The sequence below is a fragment of the Oreochromis niloticus genome, linkage group LG3 (genome assembly GCF_001858045.2).
Source record: "Oreochromis niloticus isolate F11D_XX linkage group LG3, O_niloticus_UMD_NMBU, whole genome shotgun sequence".
Taxonomy (NCBI): domain Eukaryota; kingdom Metazoa; phylum Chordata; class Actinopteri; order Cichliformes; family Cichlidae; genus Oreochromis; species Oreochromis niloticus.
This window is the reverse complement of record NC_031967.2, coordinates 6,958,513-6,973,040: the sequence shown is the minus strand read 5'-3', so window position 1 is coordinate 6,973,040 and position 14,528 is coordinate 6,958,513. Positions and strand designations below refer to the sequence as shown.

General features: G+C 45.9%; 1 protein-coding gene across 3 annotated transcripts; it reads left to right on the top strand.

The window, feature by feature from the left end:
* Nucleotides 1-9,220: 9,220 nt before the first annotated feature.
* Nucleotides 9,221-11,253, top strand: LOC100710514 (immunoglobulin kappa light chain-like). Of its 3 annotated transcripts, none has more exons than XM_025905974.1 (5): nt 9,221-9,297; nt 9,398-10,111; nt 10,225-10,290; nt 10,437-10,468; nt 10,554-11,253. In XM_025905974.1, the coding sequence occupies exons 1-5, from the start codon at nt 9,243-9,245 to the stop codon at nt 10,665-10,667; spliced, it is 981 nt and encodes a 326-aa protein (XP_025761759.1). In that variant the 5' UTR covers nt 9,221-9,242; the 3' UTR covers nt 10,668-11,253. The 3 variants fall into 3 exon arrangements, with proteins under 3 accessions (XP_025761759.1, XP_019205341.1, XP_019205337.1); XM_019349796.2 differs by having other exon boundaries at nt 10,225-10,350; XM_019349792.2 differs by having other exon boundaries at nt 10,225-10,350; nt 10,434-10,468.
* Nucleotides 11,254-14,528: the final 3,275 nt, after the last annotated feature.

Below are 14,528 nucleotides of genomic sequence, written 5' to 3'. Positions count from 1 at the left end.
ACACATATATAAATACTGAATATATCCATCCATCCATCCATTCGCTTCCGCTTATCCTTTTCAGGGTCGCGGGGGGCGCTGGAGCCTATCCCAGCTGTCATAGGGCGAGAGGCGGGGTACGCCCTGGACAGGTCGCCAGTCTGTCGCAGGGCTAACACACAGGGACAGACAACCATTCGCACTCACATTCACTCGCACATTTACAACTAGTGGCAATTTGGATTATCCAATTAACCTATGCCCACAAGCTGCATGTCTTTGGACGGTGGGAGGAAGCCGAAGTACCCGGAGAGACCCCACGCAAACACGGGGAGAACATGCAAACTCCACACAGAAAGACCCCGGCCTGATGGTGGAATTGAACTCAGGACCTTCTTGCTGTGCGGCAACAGTGCTAACCACCGTGCCACCGTGCTGCCCACTGTAAGCGACCATCTTTGAACAGAGGCGGTGGTTTACGACACCAACTGTCTGCCATCTATAATCCAGTTTTGAGTTCCCTCCCCAGACGCCTTAACGCCCACTCACATCCTGGGCCATCTGACCTCAGGAATTCACATGACAAGGTGGGGCCAGGTTTCACAATGAGCTCACCCGAAACCCTGGCTGATTAGGTACCACACCCGCTCATGTGATTAGAGGATCACCAGCGGGTCCTTTGTCCCTCTTTGGGGGGATACTCCCACTGGGTTTAAATCTGGGACTCTCGGCCATTTGACCTTAGAACTGAAGAAGCTTCTCGGATGAGAGGTGAAACGTCTTCAAGCAACTCAAAGAAGTCCAGACGCTTTTCTTTGCAAATTCCTTTGCCTCCAACAAGGAGTTAAACAGTTTGATGGCGTGTGAGAAAAAGGAGTTTTTAAGTCAGTTCGTTCATGACTATGAGAGAAGCAACCAGTCGCTGAATAGGCTCCTCTGATTATTTACGACGTTTGCAGAGGATGCCCAGCTTTGTCCATAATGTCCAGTAGTTTCTTTAGTGTCCTTTTCTCTGCCACTATCACCAGAGTGTCCAGCTTCATGCCGACCACAGAGCCAGCCTTCCTGATTAGTTTTTCCAGCCTGAATGAGTCCTTCTTTGCTGTGCTGCTCCCCCAGCACACCACAGCATAGAAAAGTCCTCCAGCAACCACCGACTGGTAAAACATCCTCAGGAGCTTCCTGTAGATGTTGAAAGACCTCAGCCTCCGGAAGAAGTAGAGTCAGCTTTGGCCTTTTTTATACAGGTGCTCTGTGTTGCATGACAGGTCCAGTTTGTTGTCCACCCACAGCCCGAGGTACTTGTACGTGTTGACCACCTCCACCTCCTTTCCCTCTATCTGAACTGGCAGTGGGCCTGGTCTGGACCTCCCACAACCAGTTCCTTGGTCTTTGAGGTGTTGAGTTGCAGGTGCAGGTTTGTGTGACTCCATGTGACAAAGTTCCTCACCAGACTCCTGTACTCCTCTTCCTGATCATCCCAGATACACCCCATGATGGCCGTGTCGTCCGCAAACTTCTGAATGTGGCATAATTCAGAGTTATAGTAGAAGTCAGAGGTGTACAGGGTGAAGAGAAGAGGGGACAGCACGGTTCCCTGTGGTGCTCCTGTGCTGCTGACCACAGTGTCAGACGTGACGTCCTTCAGCCTGACGTGCTGTGGTCTGTCAGTGAGGTAGTCGGATTTCCAAACTTCCAGACAGACCGAGCCGTTTCCCTTGTCCAGGTGTGAGTGGGCTCTATGTAGGAGGTACAGAATGGAATCCTCCACTCCGCCATCCACCTTGTAGGTGAACTGTAGTGGGTCTTGGGCATGTTGTACCTGTGGTTGGAGGAGATTGAGGAGGAGCTGCTCTAGAGTCGTCATAAGATGTGACGTCAGTGCCACCGGTCATTCAGCTCATTGGGCCGTTTCTTTTTGGGGACCGGGATGATGCAGGATGTCTTCCAGAGGGCAGGCACTCTCCCCAGTCCCACGGTGAGGTTGATGACTCGTTGTAGCAGCTCCCCGCCACCTTTAAGGTTCTTGTTTCACCAGGGAGTCAAACTACTCCGTAAAAACTGTAAGCACGCAAATGACTCTTTAAATTTAGAGGTAAGTTTTAAAGTGTGGACATTCATGTGGTTTTAGAAAATGACATTTCTTGTTGAATTATTATCTTGATTCTTTTTGTATCCAGAGCACCCAAGAGGACAACCTTCATTATGCTGCTTTGAGAAAAATTAGGACGAAAGGAGCAAGAAGACAGACGAGCAACACCCAGTATGAATGTGTGTACTCCGGTATAAAGTAAACATAGTAGAAATTATGATTCTTAGTATTACTTTTCTGCTATAGTGATGATTTTGGCATCTTCTCTTTGGCCTGAAAGAAAAATAATTTAACTGCTAGCAGCATTTCATCACTTGCATATTTTTGAAATTCCTGTAAATGTAATTCCAGTAGATAATTTGTTTTGGATTTTGGGTTTGATGTATTTTTGAAGTTCTGTCATTTTTAGTTGTCTCTTTGAAGTTGTTGTTGTGTTGACTGTTTTTTATCATTTGAAGTTTTGATTCATAATTTTGGTGGGTTTAATATTGGATACTTCCATATTTTATTGTTGTATGCTTGTGATATGATTAGGTTTTTGTGGCTGTATTTATTGTATTCAAATGATGAGGCTTAGTTTTTGTGTAATAGTGTACAGTATTATTGTGAGTATTAGTCTCCCAAGTGATCCTGTTTATAATGACTTTCACCTGCGTGTTATTTCTGACCAGTTTAACATTCCCAGTTAGTATTTATAGTCCTGTCTTCCCTTTGTTCTTTCTTTCTGTGGCTGTATATCTCCACCCTCTGCTCTCTCTGGTTTCCGGGTTTCCAAGGATCTCTAAAATGATTTTTGGATTTCTGTTTTTTTCTACTTTGTAATTCTGTTTGCAACCTAATAAAAGATTAGCTTTCTGTCTGCCTTCAGTCCTACACTTGCATCATTAATTCTACAAACTGAGACACGTTTTGCATCAATCACTTGAAGTACAAATACACTTTATTTGTACTTGAAACATGGCAACATAAAACTGTACTCAAATGGCCTCCACAGTTACCAGATTCCAGTCCCACAGAGCATCTTTGGGATGTGGTGGAATGGGAGATTCACATTGGGGACGTGCAGATTCCAAATCTACAGCAGATGCTATCATATCAGTATGGACCAATATGTCTGAGCAAGGTTTCCAGCACCTTGTTGATTCAATGTTTTGAAGAATTAAAGTAGTACAAATCAGTGTTGGATACTGATAGACAGAATTAAATTCAATGTCAATTCAGTTTTATCTAAATAGTGCCAATTCAATCCACCTGTCAACTGAAGATGCTTTAAAATGCAAACATGCTGCTTTAATCGAGAGCATCCCAACAATAAGATAATCCCCAATGAGCAGCAATGCTCACTTTTAAAAGGAAGAGATCTCCAGCAGAACCAAGCTGAGGAAGGCTTCTGAAAAGAGGAGCTATAGAGGAGAAAATGGAAGAGCACAGTTACAATGTCAATATACAAACTATGACATGCCGTAGTTGTTTATAACCACATGGGAATGAAAACAGAAGGATAAGTAAGAGATGGTTTGGTGTCACTTGGTCCGTGCATAACTCTAAACTTGACCAAAAAGGAAAGCTTGTAGCCTGATCTTAAAAGTAGAGGTTATCCAGATGTCAAATATGCGGATGGAGAACACACATGCAGGACTCCTTGAATGAAGATAGTGGGTATATCTACTGTGAGGTAAGTGGCAAAGTGCAGAATATTTTCTTCTGGTGATAATGGCCCATGTCCCAGTTTCCTCTGTTCCCAAAACCCATGTGTCAGCTCGATCCACCTGTTTCCGAGATCTTCTCAGACAACGATACAGCGTTGACAGGTGCTCAGCCTCTCTGATAAGACTGCTCTGCGGCTAATGAGCTGCAGGTGTGTTATTGCATTCTGGTGCGGTGAGTCCCATGTTGGGGACACCACTCTCTGGGCCCGGACTTGCAGGGAGACCAGAACACACAACACACACACACACACAGATGAGGAAATGGGGAATATGAGGACACAACACCTTGGCAGGGCACCCAGTGAGGACAGCGGGCCATGACACCAAATCCAAACTAGGACCTGTATTAGGTATTAGTAATGCCATTTAGAGTTAGTACTCCCCGCCCCCTCCCATGCGAGTGAGAGAAGCAATCAGCTCCGACCGTCGGCATCCCCAGCCCATGGACAGCAGCAGGAACGTGCTGGTTCCAGGGCCGGCCGCTTGTCTAGACGCAATGGCAAAGCTGGTCCAGAGGCCTGCCCCATAGCAAGCGGTGGCGGTTCAGCAGGCGCGGATGTGGGCCGAGGCTCACAGTCAGCTTGGCAGCACAGCAAGCTAACCTCAGGTAGTGGTTCTGCCAGCTTTTTGTCACCAGTCGCGAGTGATCGAGGTCTCTGAGAATGACCCAGCTTACATGGTTAAGTTCAAGAAGACCTTCAAAGCAGAAATAGAGAAGCGCAAGGAACAAACTAACATCATGTGGCTCAGGGTTGCAACATCACTGGATCCTAGGTTTAAGGATCTTAAGTGTCTGAGAAGGCCTGACAGGGCTGAGGTGTGGAGCTTGATCAGTGGTTTGCTGAGGGACAGGCCTGCCCAGCCTGAACAACCAGCAACATATGAGCCAGCTAAGAAACGATCGGCTCTCATGCTTGCCTCAGAGTCTTCATCTGATGAACAGGAGGACTGTATTGAGAAATGTGTGGAGCGATACAGGGCAGAGCCAACTACTGACATAGAGAACTGTCCCCAGAAATGGTGGTCTAAGCATGAAGGGGCACACACTGAGATGGCCTACCTTGCACGCAAGGACTTGGCAACACCTGCCACATCCATAACATCCATCCATCCATCCATCTCCATCCGCTTATCCGAGGCCGGGTCGCGGGGGCAGCAGCCTAAGCAGAGAAGCCCAGACCTCCCTCTCCCCAGCCACCTCCTCCAGCTTATCCGGGGAACACCAAGGCGTTCCCAGGCCAGCCGAGAGATATAATCTCTCCAGCGTGTCCTGGGTCTGCCCCGGGGCCTCCTCCCGGTGGGACATGCCCGGAACACCTCACCCAGGAGGCGCCCAGGAGGCATCCTTGTCAGATGCCCGAACCACCTCAACTGGCTCCTTTCGATGTGGAGGAGCAGCGGCTCTACTCTGAGCCTCTCCCGGATGGCTGAACTTCTCACCCTATCTCTAAGGGAGAGGCCAGCCACCCTTCGGAGGAAGCTCATTTCTGCCGCTTGTATCCGCCATCTCGTTCTTTCGGTCACTACCCACAGCTCGTGGCCATAGGTGAGGGTAGGGACGTAGATCGACCGGTAAATTGAGAGCTTCGCTTTTACACTCAGCTCCCTCTTCACCACGACCGGTGCAGCGTCCGCATCACTGCAGACGCAGCACCAATCCGTCTGTCGATCTCCGGCTCCCTTCTCCCATCACTCGCGAACAAGACCCCGAGATACTTGAACTCCTCCACTTGGGGCAGGAACTCATCCCCGACCCGGAGTGGGCACTCCACCCTTTTCCGGCTGAGAACCATGGCCTCAGATTTGGAGGTGCTGATCCTCATTCCCACTGCTTCACACTCGGCTGCGAACCGTTCCAGTGCGAGCTGGAGGCCTTCACCTGATGAAGCCAACAGAACCACATCATCCGCAAAAAGCAGAGATGAGATTCTGAGGCCACCGAAGCGAAAGCCCTCTCGGTGAATCGCTACCTTATCGTGGTGGAGGGGTTTGTGTGGGGTTTGTGTGTCCCAGTGTCCCAGGGATCCCAGGGGCTATGTTGTATGGGGGCTTTTGCCCCCTGGTAGGGTCTCCCATGGCAAATTGGTCCTGGGTGAGGGACCAGACAAAGAGCGATTCAGAAGACCCTTATGAAGAGAATATCGAGGGAACAGTTTACCCTGCCCGGGATAGGGTTACTGAGGCCCCGCCCTGGAGCCAGGCCCGGGGAGGGTGCCCGAGGGCGAGCGTCTGGTGGCCGGGCCTTAGCCCATGGGCCCGGCCGGGCACAGCCCGAAGAGGAGACATGGGCCCATCCTCCCGCAGGCCCACCACCCGCAGGAGGCGCCAAAGGGTCGGGTGCATTGTGTGCTGGGCGGCGGCCAGGAGCGGAGGCCCTGGCGGACTGATCCCCGGCTGCCAAGACTGGCAATAGGGACATGGAATGTCACCTCTCTGGTGCGGAAGGAGCCTGAGTTAGTGCGTGAGGTTGAGAGGTACCGGCTAGATATAGTCGGGTTCACCTCTACGTATGGCTTGGGCTCTGGAACCAGTCTCCTGGAGAGGGGCTGGACTCTGTCTCAGTCTGGAGTTGCCCCTGGTGAGAGGCGGCGGGCTGGGGTGGGTATTCTAATATCCCCCGGCTTGCTGCCGGTACGTTGGGGTTTTTCCAGGTGGATGAGAGGGTTTGTTCCCTGTGCCTTAGGGTCGGGGAACGTTGTTCCCTGCGCCTTAGGGTCGGGGAACGGGTCCTGACTGTCATCTGCGCTTATGCGCCGAGTGGCAGTTCAGAGTACCCAGCCTTCTTAGAGTCCCCGGGGGGGGGGGTGCTGGAAGGTGCCCCATCTGGAGACTCTGTTGTCCTGCTGGGAGACTTCAATGCTCACGTGGGTAACAACAGCGAGACCTGGAGGGGCGTGATTGAGAGGAACGGCCTCCCTGATCTGAATCCGAGCGGTGTTTTGTTATTGGACTTCTGTGCAAATCACAGTTTGGCCATAACGAACACCTTGTTCGAACATAAGAGTGTCCATAAGTGCACGTGGCACCAGGACGCTCTAGGCCGCAGGTCGATGATCGATTTTGTAATTGTATCACCAGACCTGCGACCATATGTTCTGGACACTCGGGTAAAGAGAGGGGCTGAGCTGTCAACTGATCACCACCTGGTGGTGAGTTGGATCAGGTGGCGGGGGAGGACGCTGGACAGACCTGGTGCACCTAAACGCATAGTGAGGGTGTGCTGGGAACGTCTAGCAGAGGCCCCAGTCCACGAGATCTTCAACGCACATCTCCGGCAGAGCTTCAACAGCATTCCGAGGGAGACTGGGGACATTGAGTCCGAATGGACCATGTTCAGCGTCTCCATCGCCGAAGCTGCTGCATTGAGCTGCGGCCGCAAGGTGGTTGGTGCCTGCCGTGGTGGTAATCCCCGAACCAAATGGTGGACACCAGAGGTGAAGGGAGCCACCAGGCTGAAGAAGGAGTCCTATCGGGCTTGGTTAGCCTGTGGGACTCCGGAGGCAGCCGACAAGTATCGACAGGCCAAGCGGAATGCGGCTCGGGCAGTGGCTGAAGCAAAAAATCGGGTGTGGGAGGAGTTCGGAGAGGCCATGGAAAAAGACTTTTGGACTGCCTCAAAGAGATTCTGGCAAACCGTCAGGCGTGTCAGGAGGGGAAAGCGGTGCTCTACCTGCACTGTGTATAGTGCTAGCTGAGCGCTGCTGACGTCGACTGAGAAAATTGTCAGGCGGTGGAAGGAATACTTCGAGGACCTCCTTAATCCCACTGACACATCTTCCGAGGAGGAAGCAGAGTCTGGGGATGAAGGGAATGACCCGCCAATTCCCGGGGGCGAGGTCACTGAGGCAGTTAAACAACTCCTTGGTGGCAGAGCCCCTGGTGTTGATGAGGTCCGCACCGAGTTCCTGAAGGCTGTGGACGTTGTAGGGCTGTTCTGGTTGACACGCCTCTACAATGTTGCGTGGAGATCAGGGGCAGTACCCCTGGACTGGCAGACCGGGGTGGTGGTCCCCATCTTTAAGAGGGGAGACCGGAGGGTGTGTTCCAACTACAGGGGGATCACACTCCTCAGCCTCCCTGGGAAAGTCTATGCCAGGGTGCTGGAAAGGAGAGTTCGTCCGCTAGTCGAACCTAAGATACAGGAGGAACAATGCGGTTTTCGTCCTGGTCGCGGAACACTGGACCAGCTCTTTATCCTCTCAAGGATACTTGAGGGTGCATGGGAGTTTGCCCAACCAGTCTACATGTGTTTTGTGGACTTGGAGAAGGCATTCGACCGTGTCCCTCGGGGTGTCCTGTGGGAGGTGTTGCGGGAGTATGGGGTGTCTGGCCCATTGCTACGGGCCATTCGATTCCTATACAACCGTTGCAAGAGTTTGGTTCGCATTGCCGGCAATAAGTCGGACTCGTTCCCGGTGGGTGATGGGCTCCGCCAGGGCTACATCCATAACATGTGAGAGGTTATTTTCACTTTCTGGGCATGTTGTTCAGAAGAAGCGGGCTGCCCTGTCATCTGAAAATGTCAAAATGCTTGTCTGTTTGAGCAACTGGTTCAGTGCAAAGAAACAAAAGTAATAGACAACCCATGCACTGTATGGTTTTAGTTCTTTTTTTTTTCTTTCTCCTTTGTGGTGTTTCCATGTTTATGTTTGGTTAGGAAAACAGAAAAAGGAAGAAGCTTGGTTTGCTCAGCCTCTGCTAAATACATCTGGAGAGCAACAAGAGGTATAGCCAAACTGTTTTAGTCAAAGACACTGGAAGTATTAAGGTATAGCCTAACTATGCTCTATAGGCTCATGTATTACACTCCCCAACGTTACATATGCATTTCATTTATTGTATTTTTATTTTTAATGTGTATTTTGTCTCCCTGTTTTGATCCCACTTAGATGGGAATATGTTTTGTGAGCCTTAACTGTCTAATGGTAAATTAAACAGTTACATTTTGTGGGAGTATATGCTTAAGTTTCCTTTCAGCATATTTTTGAACATTCAGGACCTTTGAGGTTTTTCTGAAGAATATTTTGGACTTTTCATTGTTTTGGATTATTGCAATAACAATAAACATATTTGCATAAAGCCAGTATATTTGTTCACTCCCATACTGTTAAGGGTATTAGAAACATGAAGAGTATCCTGCACAAATTCCTTTAGAACAGATTTAAAAGAAAAAAAATAATCATATATATATCTATATCTATCTATCTTTAAATATATATATATACACACATAACATTTAATGAGTTAACATCTAATATATCTCACCTCTGATCTCTGATCTAAATCATGATGTCCTTCTACTTTTTTTTTCTCAGCTACTAAGTTTAACACTACAGATGTCAATGATCATGTGATCTAGTTTTCCATATACTGTGTAGATTCTGATTGGCCAATAAAATCTAATCATCACTCTTAAAAGTGAAGAGTCGCCATTCTTCTATTCAGTACGACTGTTTGGAACAATGGCATCTGCACACATTGTCTTCTATCTGATATGTTTGTTCTTGGGTGTAATTGGTAAGTTTGTGTTTAACCACAATCTAATTCTTTTAAGGTCTTTTTTCTTGGCTGCCATGTTCCACAATGTGTATTTGCTTTGTCTTTCATTTCACCACAGCTCAGAGGAACAACGTGCATGTATCCTCCTCTGCCCATGAAGAAGCACGTTTTATATCAGCTAAATCTGGAGACAGGGTGACTTTACATTGTTACTATGAACAGAATGTTGCTGCACGGTTTAACTGGTATAAGCAAACCTTTAGAGGGAAACCAAAACTAATTTCTACTTTATATAAGTCAGAAACCAATTTTGTAGAATTTCATGATCCATTCAACAATAGTGCACGCTTCAGACTAGATAATGGAAAAGGAAAAAAACACTTGATTATCTCGGACGTAAGTGTTTCAGACTCAGCAACTTACTACTGTACATGTTCCCATTTCTACACATTGACATTCTTAGAGACCATTATTGTCAGTGTCAATGATTTAGATTTAAACATACGAGCTTTAGTTCATCAGTCAGCATCTGAGACCATCCAGCCAGGAGGCTCTGTAAGTCTGCACTGTATGGTGCACACTATGCTGAGCTGTGATGGAAAACACAGTGTTTACTGGTTCAAAGACTCTGAAGACCCCCAAGCAGGAATCATTTACACCCATGGAGTCAGGAATGATCAGTGTGAGAGGAAAGCCAACAAAAGAACACACACCTGTGTCTATAACTTGACAATGGAGAGCCTGAATGTGTCTCACGCTGGGATCTACTACTGTGCTGTCGCCTCATGTGGACACATACTTTTTGGAAACGGGACCAAGCTGGACTTTGGGGGTAAGTCACTTTTCCAGCAGAGGTGACTCACATGGTATTTTAAATAGGAACAGATCATATTTATGAACTCAGGAAGAAAAACTAAAAAGCTCTGTCATTTCTTGAATTTACAGTTCGGCGAGATTCTCCTGCCCTGATGTCTTTCTTAAGCGCAGCTTTAACACTCTCCACCATCATCAGTGTGTTATCAACTTTTTTAGTTTATAAGATGAAAAAGAGGAACAACTGCCAATCCAGAGGTTAGAATTTCTTTTCATATTTTACTGTTGTGGTTTAAATATTGTGACATTTAAATTTAAATCATTTCCTGTTTTTTTCTCAGCAGACTCAAACGCAAATGATTCTGTAAATTTAGAGGTGAGTTTTAAAGTGTGGAAGTTCATGTGTTTTTAGGAAATGACATTTCTTGTTGAATTGTAATCTTGAGTCTTTTGGTATCCAGAGCACCCAAGAGGACAACCTTCATTATGCTGCTTTGAGAAAAATTAGGATGAAAGGAGCAAGAAGACAGACGAGCAACACCCAGGATGAATGTGTGTACTCCGGTATAAAGTAAACAAACAGTAGAAATGATGATTTTTAGTATTACCTTTCTGCTGTAGTGATGATTTTGGCATCTTCTCTTTGGTCTGAAAGAAAAATGATTTAACTGCTAACAGCATTTGATCACTTGCATATTTTTGAAATTCCTGTAAATATAATTCCAGTAGATAATTTGTTTTCGATTTTGGGTTTGATGTGTTTTTGTAGTTCTGTCATTTTTAGTTGTCTGTTTGAATTTGTTGTGTTAAGGTTTGTCTATCATTTGAAGGTTTGATACCTAATTTTTCTGGGTTCAGTATTGGATATTTGTTTTGATTCCCTATTTTATTGTTGTATGCTTGTGATGTGATTCATTTTTTGTGGCAGTATTTACTGTATTCAAATAATGAGGCTTAGTTTTTGTGTAATAATGTACAATATTACGGTGAATAGTATTCTCCAAAGTGTTCCTGTTGACAATGACTTTCACCTGCATGTTATTTCTCACCTGTTCAACATTCCAATCCAATCCAACTTTATTTATAGAGAAATTTAAAACAACATGGTTGACCAAAGTGCTTTCCAGCAAAAAACAGAGATAAAAGTTAAAAACCATACATTAAACACACAAAGAAATAAATACCAATAACAATAAAATAAATACATGAATGAAAAAAGAAGATAAAAATAAATCAGTATATATTCAACATTAAAACATGAGTAAAACAGACAATAAAGCTTACAATAAATAAAATTAACAAAATATAAAGATTAAAAGTGACCAAAAACTTACTACAAGCTGACTGCAAGCTCACTCTGGTAGTACTCTTAAAAAGCCTTGGAAAAAAGGTGTGTTTGTAAAAGTGATATGAAGATTTCAAGTGTTGGGGCCAGCCTAATATGAAGGGGCAGCTTATTCCATAATTTGGGGGCCACAACAGGAAAAGCTTGGTCCCTCTGGTGTTTGAGTTTTGGCATGGGGACAGCAAGGAGTGACTGGTCAGTTCATCTGAGAGACCTTTGTGGAGTGTATCGGTGTAGAAGGTCTGACTGGTAAGTAGGAGCCAGGCCATTTAAAACTTTAAAAGCAAACAATAAAATTTTAAAATCAATTCTAAAATGGACAGACAACCAGTGTAAAGACGCAAGAACAGGGGTAATGTGCTCATGTTTGCGTGTCTCTGTCAGCAGGCAAGCAGCAGCATTCTGGACCATTTGCAAGCGTGATACTGAGGCTTCATATAATATAAACCAAAATAAAATGCATTACAATAATCAAGGTGTGTGGTCACAAATGTATGTAAAACTCTAAGTCACAAAAGGAAATAAAAGGTTTGACTTTAGAGAGCTGCCTCAGCTGAAAGATCTATTTCTCACCACTGTATTTATCTGTTTGTCCATTTTAAGAGATATGTCGTTTTTTATTCCAAGGTTGGTGACAATTGGTTTGACACAGGATGTGAGAGGACCCAAGTCAGATAGTGGGACACCAGGGCCACTTGGCCCAAATATAATGATCTCAGTTTTCTTTTCATTCAAATTTAAAACGTTCAGAGCAAGCATGCTCTGATATCCTTAAGACATTCTAAAATAGGCCTGAGGGGGTTAGGGTCATTGTTTTTCAGGGGTAGATAAATCTGATAGTCGTCTGCATAACAATGAAATAAGACTATGTTTTTTAATAATATGGCCAAGTGGAAGTAAATAAATGCTAAAAAGAAGGGGCCCGAGGATGGATCCTTGAGGTACACCACATGGGAGGGGCGGAGGATGAATTAAATTTCCCAAGTAAGACAGAGAAACTTCTGTCAGACAGGTATGACTTGAATCACTCCAAGGCAGTGCCTTTAATTCCAACATGATGTTCTAGGTGAGAAATTAAAATGTTGTTATCTACTGTATCAAAAGCTGCTGTGAGATCCAAAAGCACAAGTAAGACAGAATTCCCAGAGTCAGCAGTTAGTAAAACATCATTAAAAACTCTCAAAAGTGCAGACATTGTGCTGTGAAGTGCTTTAAAACCTGATTGAAATACCTCAAAAATGTTTTGACTGTTTAAAAAAGCCTGCAGCTGTGAAGACACTCCTTTTCCAAAATTTTAGAAACAAACAGAAGCTTTAAAATAGGTCTGAAATTACACAACGAAGAGGCATCCAGGCCAGGCGTCCAGCAGAGGCTGGACCACTGCCTATTTAAAAGTTATAGGTTCATTCCCAGTTAGGATTTATAGCCCTGTCTTCCCTTTGTTCTTTGTCTGTGTGGCTGTATATCTCCACCCCTTTCTCCCTCTGGTTTCTGAGAATCTCTAAAATGATTTTTGGATTTCTGTTTTTTTCTATTTTGTAATTCTGTTTGCAACCTAATAAAAGATTAGCGTTCTGTCTGCCTTCAGTCCTACACTTGCATCATTAATTCTACGACCTGTGACAAGTTTGGCATCAATCATGTGAAGGATAAACACACTGTATTTGTAAAGTACTTGAAACATGGAAACATAATACTGTACTCAAATGGCCTCCACAGTGACCAGATTCCAGTTCCACAGAGCATCTTTGGGATGTGGTGGAATGGAAGATTCACAATGGGGATGTGCAGATGCCAAATCTGCAGCAGATGCTATCATATCAGTATGGACCAATATGTCCGAGCAAGGTTTTCAGCACCTTGTTGAATCGATGTTTTGAAGAATTAAGGCAGTACAAAATATACTTTTTTGCTCCAAATCAGTGTTGGATACTGATATACAGAATTAAAAGAATAAAAGAGGGGATAGTGTCATGAACCAGAGGTGGGACCCAAAAGCAAACTCAATACACTGGTTGCGAACTATATACATATAATTACAGAGGGGATCTGGCAAAAGCACAAGGAAACACAGGGGTAACGCAGAAGCCGGAGGATGTGGGAACACCTATGGGGGAGGCTGAACAGGTGAGTCAGGTAAGTAGGACTATGGTACGGTCGGCTTACACACAGGGCCAGATTAACCCTTGTGCGCCCGCCTGTTCTCGGGGCGTGGGTCGTGGAGATTCCCGAGGTGCGTGTGTGTTATTATGATGATGATGATGATGATGGTGGTGGTGGTGGTGGTGGTGGTAGTGGTGATGATGATGATGATGATGATGATAGTGATAGGGTGGGGGGGGGGGGGTCGCTAGGACCCCCTCGGGGCATATGTGTTATATTCATGATAGTGTGGGGGGTCGCTAGGACCCCCTCGGGGCATATGTGTTATGTTCATGATAGTGTGGGCATATGCGTTATGATGATGTTTAGGGTGGGGGGGTCGCTAGGACCCCTCGGGGCATATGCGTTATGATGATGATAGTGGGGTCGCTAGGACACCCTCGGGGCATATGCGTTATGATGTTTAGTGTGGGGGTCGCTAGGACCCCCTCTGGGCATATGCCTTATGATGATGTTTAGGGTTGAGGGCGGCTCGCTGGGACCCCCTCGGGGCATATGTGTTATGATGATGATAGTGGGGTCGATAGGACCCCCTCGGGGCATATGCGTTATGATGATGATAGTGTGGGGGGGTCGCTAGGACCCCCTCGGGGCATATGCGTTATGAATCGCAAAGTCCTCAGAACGCCGGCTAAAGCGAGACGTGGCGCTCTGCATTAACCTGCTCTCTAGTATAATCTCATTCTCCAAGCGTACAAACAACTCACATGAAATGTTGTAGTCTTTGTTTATTGGCGACAATAAAACAATTATGAACAAAACCATACAGCATTTGTGTTCTTTCAGGCAATGTAACAGCACACATGCACTCATTTCACAAATCGGTCGGTATTATCTTGCACAGAATACGTTCAGAGACCGTCTTCGTCTTCTTGTCCTTCTCCTTCGTGTAAAGGATGATCATCAGTCTCCTAAAAATGTTTAGGGT